The sequence below is a fragment of the Odontomachus brunneus genome, unplaced genomic scaffold, assembly GCF_010583005.1.
Source record: "Odontomachus brunneus isolate Ranch 3 - 2012 unplaced genomic scaffold, Obru_v1 Obru_scaffold_064, whole genome shotgun sequence".
NCBI classification, from domain to species: Eukaryota; Metazoa; Arthropoda; class Insecta; order Hymenoptera; family Formicidae; genus Odontomachus; species Odontomachus brunneus.
Genome location: NW_022639514.1, coordinates 102,019 through 114,124, shown reverse-complemented (window position 1 = coordinate 114,124; position 12,106 = coordinate 102,019). Strand labels below are relative to the sequence as shown.

General features: G+C 35.7%; 1 protein-coding gene across 4 annotated transcripts in view; it reads left to right on the top strand.

Annotated features, from left to right (window-relative positions):
- Positions 1 to 11,504, top strand: part of LOC116846467 (MAM and LDL-receptor class A domain-containing protein 1-like) — a 181,671-nt gene extending 170,167 nt beyond the window's left edge. For all 4 annotated transcript variants that reach the window (XM_032820307.1, XM_032820308.1, XM_032820306.1 and 1 more), the window contains exons 5-7: positions 8,859 to 8,990; positions 9,196 to 9,348; positions 9,476 to 11,504. In XM_032820307.1, coding sequence (XP_032676198.1) covers positions 8,859 to 8,990; positions 9,196 to 9,348; positions 9,476 to 9,795 — 605 coding nt within the window. In that variant the 3' untranslated portion in view covers positions 9,796 to 11,504. The remainder of the gene's footprint in view (positions 1 to 8,858; positions 8,991 to 9,195; positions 9,349 to 9,475) is intronic.
- Positions 11,505 to 12,106: the final 602 nt, after the last annotated feature.

The following is a 12,106-nucleotide window of genomic DNA, read 5'->3' as shown; positions in this document are numbered from 1 at the left end:
TATATATATATATATATATATATATATATATATATATATAGGGTGTTTCCAAAAAGCATTTATCATATAGATATTGTATATTGTAGATAGTACACATCATATTGAATAAAAAATCTTTAATAAACATAGGTCGAAAGCTCAACTGTTTCTGAGATATAAACATTTTTGTATGTTAGCATCATGAATGACTTGGTTTTATACGTGTCATATGCGATAGTTACCTCAATGTTTATAAATCGCGTTCTGTATGTCCTCATTCAATTTCAGCCGGTACTTCATAACAGAAGAATTCACTGGCAATCAGTCAGGCGTCATCAACCAGTGATTGCGGACCTTATTTAGTGATTACAGTTATAAAGTCTAAAAATGACAGCGTATTACTGTTTGTGCTAATGGAAATGCCTCTGTTGCGCGACGTCTATACGTCGAAAAATTTCCTAATCGAAGAGTTTCCTCTCATGTTTTGTTTCAAAATATAGAATGCGGTTTATAAACATTGAAGTAAATAACGCATAAACTTAAGTCATTTATGATGCTAAGATACAAAAATGTTTATATCTCAGAAACGGTTAAGCTTTCGGCCTGTGTCCATTAAGGTTTTTGTTACTCAATACGGTGTGTACTATATATATATATATATATATATATATATATATATATACACAGGGTGTGCGGTAACTGATCGAGCAACCGCCGTGTACGAGTAGAATGGGTCAAAATAATCATAAAAGTTATATACCATTTGAAAATTTTCTCAATATTTATTCCGTAATTATATATATATATATAAGGATTTTATTGCTCCCTTATAGGGTTATACTTACAGCCTAAACTCTTATATTCTAATGCTTTTCGCTCGCTCCCACCCGTTACACACACACACACACACACACACTTCGCTCCCTCTTCTTCCTACTCCTCTTATTGCTAACTTATAACTTAAATCTTAAAACTAACTTAACCTAACTTAAACCTACATTACATACTAACTTATCTAGTACTTTGCAATTAGCCGCTTTCTACCTAACCGCCTACCATTCTCCTTTCGTTCCCTTCTTTTTCTCTCTCTCCCCCCCTTCTCTCTCTCTCTTTCTTCTCATCACTCTTTCTCCCTCATATCCCATTTCTTCAATCACTCTTCCTCCTCTCCTTCCCCTTCCTTCTCCCTTATCCTTAATTCTCTCTATCACTTTCATCCTGTCCCTCTCTCTCCTCTCCCAAAATTTTCTCCACCATTTCCTGCCAACTCCCTACCTCCTGTTTACCCCCTCTCCAACATCTTTCCTAGGCATGCTCCAACGTCTCTTCTTCTTCTTTACATATTCTATATCTCCTCCTCTCCTCCTCTTCCCAGTATCTCCCCTCTTTCAACTCATTCCCCAACCTAAACCTAATTACTCTCCTCTATTTCTCCTCTGACTATCCTTTCTCCAGATACTTCAGTATCTCCTCCCCCTTCACCTACCCATATCATCCTATTTACTGTAGATATCTTTACCCTTTTCCACCTTTCTTTCTCCTGTTTTTCCCTCTCTCTTTCTCGCTCTCTCTTGAATATCTCCTCATACTTTATCCTCCTCCACTATCCACCCTCTCATACAATCCTCTCTCTCCCTTTCCCATCTTCCTACTATTCCCCCTATTCCATATTCCTTTCATCTCTTCCCAGCATCTCCTTGCTATCTCTCCCCCTCTTCCTTCCTTTAACTTCTCCTCAAGTTTCCACGCCCTCCTTTCGGCCTTTCCTCTTAACTACTCTCTCCTTAATTTCTCCCTTATCATATAGCTTGGCGTCCAGTCCAAACCCATAGTTCAAAAATCTATCCTGCAATCCTTCTAATTCTTTTTTCTCCTTCCATTCCCAAAATTTTACTCCATAAACCATTACCGTCCAGATCGGTGTATCAAATAACCACAACCTTCTTTTCCAGTCCTTTTCCCACACTCTCTTTCTTATTCCCCTCATCTTTCTCACTACCAACGCTACCTTCTTCTTTCTTTCCCTTATGTGCGCTTCCTGACCTCCATTTCCTTGAACTGTATACTCCAAATATTTAACTCCTTTACTTTCTCCAACCTTTTACTTTTCCATCTCAACTCTATTTTTTTTTCTCCCCCCACCTTTCCTGAACCTCATTGCCTTAGTCTTCTCTATATTCACCTCCAATCCTTCCCTTGCTGCATACCTTTCTATTCTTGCTAACATTGCCTTCGCATTCTCTCCTTCCTCCACTACCAATACGACATCATCTGCATACGCTAAAGTGTAAACTTTCCCTTCTCCCAATCTTACTCCTCCCCATCCTCCCCTTGCCATCTCCTCTTCCAAATCCGACATTAAGATATTAAATAGTATCAGACTCAGCTGGCAACCCTGCCTTAGGCACCTCGCTGTCCAAAATACACCCCGCTCTCTTTACCACCTTCACCCTACTTTTTGTTTCCCTTAATATTTCCTCCACTCTAACTGGTAACTTCTCCTTTACCCCTCTTTCCCGCATCGCACCAATCAATTTCCCTTTGTCTATAGAATCAAAAGCTGCTCTGAAATCAATAAACATCGTTACCACTCCCCGCTTTTTCTCCCCAATTATCTATTTATTATATAGTTTAGAGCAAAAATATGATCCATCGCCCCTACACTTCTCCTAAATCCCGCTTGACTTCCCGACAGCAGTTCCTTCCCTTCCACTTTCTCTCTTAATCTTCTCGTTAACACCGCAGTATAAATCTTATACGTTGACGGCATCAACGTTACCCCTCTATAATCCGCTACCTTATCCTCCTTCCCCTTCTTTAATATTGGAACCGCTCTGGCCTCTTTCCATTCTTCTAGCCACACTTCTCCTCTTCATATTCTCCTACATACCTCCCATTTCTCCATTTCCTCTGCTCCATATTTTCACACTTCGTTCGACATTTCTTCCCACCTCATTGTCTTCCCTCCTCTCAAATATCTTATTACATTTTTTATTTCCTCAAATTCCAACTCCTTCTTTTCTTCCTTCTTCTTCCTCTCCTCATTCCCCCTCACATTTCTCTCCTCTACTCCCCCCATAAAATATTCTTTCCATTCTTTAATTTTTATATTTTCATTTATCTTTACTCTTCTTTTCTTTTCCTTATTTACCAACTCCCAAACCCTTTCTTCTGTTCTCGCCTAGCCCGCTTCTCTGTCAATCCTCTCCCTCTCCTCCCTTTTCTTTTTCTCACATAATTCCTTATACATTCTCTTTCTCTTTCTATAATACTCCGTGCTCTCCTCCCTTTTTATCCATTTCCTTAATTCAGTCCTTTTTTTCACTGCATTCCTCATCCCATCATTCTCTTCCTTTTTCACTTTTTTTCTTCTTCCTTTACTGACTTTCCTCCAGCACTCTTTTTATCTTTCTTTTTATTTTTTCTAACTCTTTCTCCATTCCTTTCCCACTGCCCACTTACATTTCCTATTCTTTCCTTAAATCTCTCCCTCCCCTCCTGATACCATCTCCCTCTATATTTCTTTTTTTCTCTTCCTTTCTGCCTTTTCCCTCCCATCTTCCTTCTCTCCAGCCACACGACTATCGGGTGATGATCTGAATCCACTTCTTCTCCTACTTCCAATCTTGCCACCTTGTCCACCATCTCCTTATCTCCAAATATATAATCTATCACTGTCTCCCCCCTCCCTCCCACATACGTATACTCCCCCTCCTCATCCTCCTTTACACATCTATTCAAAATTACCCACCCCTTCTCTTCTATAAATTTACCCACCTTTTCCCTTTTTCATTCACATTTTTGTCTTTAGACCTTCTACTCATTTCCTTCTCTCCTCTTGAATCCAATCATTCTTCCTCCTCCCCCGTCCTCACATTGAAATCCCTTCCTATGATTGTTCTTATTCCCTCCTCCCTTTCTTCTATTTCTTCAACCCCTTTAACTTCCTATCCAAATCCTTATTCACATACACTCCCACTACTTTCCATCTTTCTCTACCTACTTTTACCACGCATTTTATCATTCCCTCAGGAGAAGGAGGAGGAGATTGAAAGCATTTTATCATTTCCTTAGGAATGGAGAGGATTGAAAGGGGGAAAAAAGAGATCCTCCTCTTTTTTCTTCCTTTCAATCTTCTTTTTTATTCATATCATCTCTCTACTTGCCCTTTTCTTCTTCTTTCTCTTTGCCTATCTCACTTTCTACTCATATTCTTTTGGTGTTTTCCCATTCTCTGCCAAACTTTCTCATCTACCCATGTGTCCATGTTTCCATGTTTAGAACCACTATCTCCCATTCTTTAATTTTTCCCCAGAACTCCTTATCGTTATTTTTCATCCCCGCCACATTCCATCCCTTACTTATTTTCCCATCTCCCCTCTCCTACTCTCCCCTTATTATCTTTTTCTCCTTCCCTCCCCCTCTTTTCTCTTCCCCCTGTACTTCCCACACTTCACTCTCCTTATCTCTTAATTTGTTCTCTTCCTCATCCTATATACCATCACCACTTACCTTTTATCTGCATTTTCCCATAACCTACCCATACCTTCCTCCTTCTAATTCTTGTCTTTCTCGCTATCTCCTCTAACTGCCACTTTATCTTTCTTTCTCTCCACTTCAGATCATCTTCTATCCTTACTTCCTTTCCTCCTATTTCCCTTCTCTTCCTCATTATTATCCTTTTTCTTTCCAAATTTCTCATCCTCACTAACACCCTCTTTTCTTCCTCTTCCTTTCTTATATTTGCCACCTTCACCTGCTCTATCTCTTCATTTACTCCCACCCCACTCCATATTCTTTTGATTCTTTCCTCTATTTTTTCTCTCCTTCTTTCTACCCCTTCACCCATATGTTTTTCCTGCTCTCTTCCCTTTTTCTCATCTCCATTCTTCTTTCCATTTCCTTTACTTTAGTCTTCAATCTGTTACTTTTCCTTTTCCTTTCTTTCTTCCCCTCCCCCTCTCCTTCTTTCCATTTTCTTTCAAGCTTCTCTATTTTACCTCTCATTTCCTTTTTCTCTCTTCCCCCTTCATCCCGTTCCGTTTTCCTTTCTCCATTCCCCTTCATTTTTTTCCTTTTTTGAAGTGATTTTTGTAAAACTTCTTTCCTTTTTTAAATGCAAACCATTCCTTCCTCTTTTCCTTTTTTCCTTTCCTATCGAATCTCTTTTTCTTTTCCATACCTCGTCCAAGCTTGTACTCCTTTCGATCTCCTCTCTTCTACTTCCCATTATCTCTCTCTTTCCTTTTATTATCTTGCTTTTCCCTTTTTCCTCCATTTCTCCCGTCACCCCCTTGCTTTTGTCCTCCTTTTCCTCTTTGCCTAATCAACCCTACTCTCTATCCTTCCCTTATCTACTTTTTTCCCTGTTTCTCCTGCTCTTGCCATACTTTCCTTCACTTAGTTTCTATCCACCTCTTCAGATGTCTCTTCCTTTACTCTCCTCTCTCACTCCTACCCCTCTATTTTTTCTAACCTCTCTATACTTGCTTCCTTTCTCCTTTCTTTATTCCCTTCCCTCATCTTCCCACACCTCACTCACACTTTTCCACCTATCTTATCTTTTGCTCCACTCTTCTCCTTCTCTCCTCACACTCTCAAACACTCTTTCACTCTCCTTCACTCTCTTTCTCATTCGTTCTAAAATCGCCAGTCACTCACACTCGCTCCGGAAACGGAAGTTCATATAGTGTGTACTATCTATCATATAAATACTGAATGGTTTTTTGGAAACATCTTGTATATATACAGGGTGTCCCGCATAAGACGTATCAAATGACAAATATTAGTAGAATAGATAAAAGTAAAAGAATATTCTAGAGGTTATTTTTGAACAACCATATAAAATTTCGAGTTGTTAAGTAAAATAAAGGGACAAATTAGAGCGCGCGACGCGGCAGGCGGGACCTACGGCTTGCCGCGGCCGACAAAGAAAATGGACGATTGCTCGCGGGCCTATCTTATAGGCCAGAGAGGTGGACCGTAGCATACTGAAATGGATAGCTCTGTGTGCGCCCCTGTGTACGTGTGCGCTTGTCCATTTTCTTCGTCGAGCGCTCTGATTTGCCCATCTATTTTATTTAATAACTTGAAATTTTACGTGGTTGTTCGAAAAGGAATTCTATACTATTTTTTCATTTTTATCTGTTCTACTTATATTTTTCTTTTGGTACGTCTTATATATTGCAATATACAGAGTGTCCTTTTTTAAAGACCTTAAACAAAAATCTCGTAAAATATGGAAGAATATGGAAAAATGTTTCAAACTAAAGTTATATGGTCCGATAGAGGACATAAGGAAGTACCATTGGTTTGACCTTAGGTTGCGCCGCCAAGATTAGGTTTAAGTTAATTTTACTTTTTTAAATAGAAACATATATTTTTTATTACAAAATTTTATTTTAATGCTTACTATAACTTCAAGAAAATGCAGTACTAAAATGTTAATAATGTAATAAAAAATTCTGAAAAAAATTCTCGGAACTCTATGAGATAAGAATATACTATTTTTATCTCCTGCCATTTTTCGGTAAAGTTGATAGAATTCGAATAAAAAATTACTGAACCTAATAATTTTTTTAGATATTTTCGCAAATATCTTAAAGAAATAGAAGTCGTGTCAAAAAATTTTTCAAACAAAAGTTGTTTATTTTTTTTACGTAGGATGAAATTTCGTAATAAAAAAATACATGTTTCTATTTAAAAAAGCAAAGTTGATTTTGGCCTGACCTTGGTGACGCTACCAAAAGTCAGACTGAGCAGTGAATAGATCATTTAAAACCCTACAACTTTTGTAGGAAATATTATTTTCGGAAATGCTTAATTTTCAAGATATTTCACCGGTCTAGGACTTTTTACTTATCTTGTATAATAGAAAAGATGTGACGTAACTTTAAAATAGGATAGTTGGACACATTTTTGCAACTTATGGTTATATAACCATATTCGAGTTGCAATACTTATTTGAAAATAATACTACTGTCAAATGAATAAAGAACATAAAATGTGATTATTCTAAGTAACATAATCTCAAAATAACATAACTGGACACATTTTTTTAATTTGTTGTGTAAAGTTGTTAGTTTTATTTTACTAATCTTAATTTATTTTGTAATGTTTATTATTCTGCACTTTTCTACCGTCTGTCCGTCGTAACATTTTACGTTGCCCAACTCATACTGGTGTGGAAATCACACGATATTAGAGTCTTTTTTCTTTTTAAAATAAAAAAAAAAAATTTTAATTGTTTTTTTTCATAGTGTTATCAATGATTTTTCGATTTTTTCTCTGATTTTTAAAAATTTAAAGTTTTAAAACGTCTCGTTCTCCTAAAAGAATTCATGGCGACATTGTATTACAATGATGCCAACTGATACAACTAAAAGAGGAACATTATTTTTTCGGACTCCGTCCAGTATAATATTCGCGTTAAGAATGCCCTTAATTATGAGTTTAAAATGGTTAATGCCATAAAAAGTGACAATTGACTGATATTATCAATATTATAATATTATACTTAACAAATTGTTCTCTAATTAAACTGATTGGACTTCCTGTGTTGAGTAATGTGCTTAGTTGTAACATATATTTAACAATGGAACAACTTATTTCATAAATGACGTCTCGTTGAAAACCATGGTTCTCAGCAGCAGTCTCCACATTGCCGATTTCCTTCTCCTCCATCAATGTATTCTTTTTCGGTTCTTCTGTACGTGGCTAAATTCTCTGCAACCGTAACAGGAACCCCTTTCTCTTTTTAGCTTCTTGCACTCGCTGGCAATGTATCCTGTCTGGTTACAATTATAGTATCGGCTTCCCTTCTGTCGTTCTTCCTCCTTAACTGAAGACTTAACATCTTTAATTTTAATCTCGTTTTTTTCACCAGTCAACTTTGTTCGACTCTTAAAGTCTGGTTGATTTGAAATTTTCTTAAATGTCCGCAGAAGATCTTTTGTTGAAGTAAAATTATGCATCCTAGCTTGATTTCTTATCTGCTCTGAGAATTTTTTTCAAAATTTTTTATTAACTTTTTAGTACTTCATGAAAATGCAAAAAATGCAATACTAAAAAGTTAATTATAAAATTCTGAAAAAATTCTTAGAACCCTATGAGATAAAAATAAGCAATTTTTATCTTTTACTATTTTTCGGTAAAGTTGATAGAGTTCGAGTAAGAGATTATTGAAACTATTAATTTTATAGATATTTCCGCAAATATCTTAAAAAATAGAGGTCGTATGAAAAAATTTTTCAAACAACAATTGTTTATTTTTTTATGTAAAATAAAATTTCGTAAAAAAAAATTCATGTTTCTATTTAAAAAAGCAAAGTTGACTTTGACCTGACCTTGGCGACGCCACCCAAGATCAAACTGCTAACATCACTAAATACATGATTTTATATATTGCAATTTTTATCTGAAATATTTTTTTCAAAAGTGCATACTTTCCGAGATATTCAGCCGGTCCGGGACATATGGGACATTCTATATACACACAGCAGAAAGAGTTTGAAGTCATTAAATACTATAGGAGTAACAAATCATGGGCACACCAGTGCAAACTCATATGGGCAAACGAGCGGATCTCTTAAAAGAGATTTTCGAATGTTTTTGATTCAGAAACTAGCCACAAAGGTTTTGCGCTTTGAGACTTTTGAATCAAGAATGCAATAACTAATATATCACAAATTTAAACGAATTGACTGAATACATTTTTATCATAAAAATTATGTGCGGAGCCCTTTGTATTAAAATTTGAAAATAGAACTTTTTAGAAAATTTTAGAATTTTTATAAAAATTCTAAGAAATTATATAAAAAATTTTGAGATTTTTTCACAGAGTTTTAATTGAATATTTTCGTATTTTTTTTGTAATCTAGATATCACATTAAACAAAGTGATTTGCACAGACGATATGTTCCGCTGCAAAAATGGCACTTGCTTGAGCAGCATTCACATCTGCGACTTTACCAAGGATTGTCCTGATGGTGAAGACGAAATGTTCGAATGCGGTGCGTAGGTTTGAAACACTTAATCTTTTGTATGAATCTCGAATATTGACTTTTCTAGTATATTGCTTCTTCATATGTCGTTCTTATCGTAAACTTTAGAAATATAGACTCTAATAAGGGCGAGTTTTTTAATTTATCGATGGATCCATCGATACTAATACTGATATGAATTTGAGCAATTTGTGAACAATCATAAAATTTGTAGACAAGATACCGGAGAATGCAAGGTGCAATTTCGAAAACGGCTGGTGTGGCTGGTCAAATGTTCCTGGGAGACCTTTGAATTGGACTCTGCGTAGCGGTCCCACGCCAGAGAGGAACGTACCTGCTTACGATCACACCTATCGCAATAAAACAGGTGCGTGATTCTCGAATTGAATTGAGGCAATAAAAACGAGGAATAATAAGCATGATATTGTAAACAGAATAAAGAATTTCCATAATTTCATGTAATGGCGAATAATGAATTATCGTCGATTTGACAGGGACGTACGCGTACGTGGATATGTTCAAGCGAGTCGCGTACGGCAGCCGGGGCACCATCGAGAGTCCTTTGTATAATCCAACACCGCCTTATAGCAGCGACCCTAAAAATCTCTTTTATCAGTCGTGTCAGGTACGTTCGTGTCTGTCATTTGCCAGCCTTTGTTATTTAAAAATGCATTCAGACTTATATCATCATATCCGTAACAAGATTTGTATCATAATCAAGTCAAGAATGGATGCTGTATCGTATTTGCGTATCAAAACGTTACGATTAGGATCGACTCGGAGTCAGTATTTTGCTGTCACATTAAAGAAATAATATGTGGACACAGTCAGTTTGGACGTTATTGTAATTTGTATCATGATTGCACGATCTCTCTTTACGCGGAGTGTAGAGCAGGGAACATTCACTTTTTTTATAGATTTTTTATTCATCATCATATCTTCTTCTTCTTTTTTAATGCATAATGAATAGAAATGTAGTTGGCAGTAGTCAATCATACAGAAAAAAACATACACTAGAGATAATTAAAGATATGAATTAAAGATATGAATATATCAAACAATAAAACAAAAAGATACATACCAAAGATACAGATACGCAATATAGATACAGTTTGAAAACTACGCCTTATAACAGTATTGTATCAGTGTATCGTATCATGATCGGATATGGTAATATGATACATGTATGGACATATCTTAATATTCACGCCCACTGTTAATAATAGACATCTCACACATTAATATCCCGTCTTAAAGACGTTTAAAAGATATGTTAAAAATTTTCAGACGTCTCTTTAAAAAATTATCAGAGATTAAAGATATGAATGTCTTCATGACATCTTTAAGACATCTTATGTCCCGGTTTAAGATGTCTTTAAGACGTTATTTTAAAGCGTCTTTAAGACGTCTTTCTTAAGGGAATATTCTAGTATGAAAACCTATTTTCAAGCCAATGTTTGGGAATTTTAAGCAAATAGTTAAACCTACAGAGTTAATGTTTTGTACTGACATTTATTCATCTTTGAAGAAACATATCAAATTTTGTCAAAGCTTTTTATTCAAAATTGGAGAAAATACAAGTGGTAACAGGTCACTCCGTCTTTTATCGAGCGTGTTGATGGCCGCCGTCTTCGTCATTAAACAAACGAATTTGCTTTTAATTTGTTCTTTATAAATGTGTCTATCGCCAGAACTAGAATCTTTTTGATATCTAAAATTACTATTTTTCCAGGTCGCGAAAAGTTAGAATTTTTTTTAGTAAAAGCTACTATTTTTCAAGCGCTACCATTTTGTTAATTTTTCTTCAAATTATTTAATTCTAGTTTGGGCGATAGCCACATTCATAAAGAATAAAATAAATTCAAATTAATTTATTTCAGATGACGAGGACAGCGACAATCAATATGCCCGATGAAAGACGATTTTAGGGCGTAATTTGTTTCGTCCACTTGTATTTTCTTTAATTTTTAGAATAAAAAGCATTAATAAAATTTGAGATGTTTCTTTAAAGATGAATAAATGTCAGTACAAAACATTAAATCTTTAGGTTTAATCATTTACTTAAAATTAATTTTCAAAAGTCACCTTGAAAACAGGTCTTCATACACTGAGAGAAAAATTATCTTAAAATTAACAAATATTTTCTTGGTGGGTGCCATTAACATATTTATTTAAATCTACATTCTATTTACTTAAATCAAATATTGTTTACTTGATTTAAATAAACAATATTTGATTTAAGTAAGGAGAATGTAGATTTAAGTAAATATGTTAATGGCACCCACCACGGCAGCAGCAGTTCTCCCCGACGTTAATATTCCTCGTTCGGACTCGACTCCTCCGATGACCGTATTTTCACACAAAAATTATTTGAGGGCTGCGTAAACTCGCGTTCTATTCGCCTCACGGCTAGGACGCGACATCCGCCTGCAGCCGGGAAGCTCGTAAGGCTTCCTTATCACCGAGTGACGGACGATAAAGAATCATCACGTCACAGCTATTAATCAGAGGTAATTAGGGAAGTGTCAGGCTTGTTTAACGTAAATACGAATATAGATACATATTTTGCATTGCTTACAATAAAATATATATTTTAGTACATCACTTTCGTATGAAAACATTGTATACAACATTGTCATATAATAAAACATTTTCATATAATAAAACATTGTCGTATAATAAAACATTGTCATATAATAAAACATTGTCATATAATAAAACGTTGTCATATAATAAAACATTGTCATATAATAAAACATTATCATATGTTAGAGATAATCGGAGAGATAAATGTACCGGATTCATTTGGCGGGAGTGTGGTTGGCGAGCAATCATTAAAGGCAATATCAGTAGAAATAAACAATAATTGTGACGATAAAAGTTATCGGATCATCACGATGATTATTCATTGTTTACGCCGAAGATCCGCGAGGCAAAGCGCCGAACACCCGCGAGGTCAGCAAACAGTTTCGCTGTTTTCTAAAATTCTTATAAAAGCTCGCAAACGAGATCGAGAGAGATCCGTCGGAAAGCTCCTCTGAGACGCTCAACCGAACAGAACTCGTAGCGAACCTTACCGCTTCCTAGACTCCGTCGACCGAGTTGGATACGCGTAGTCGACATCC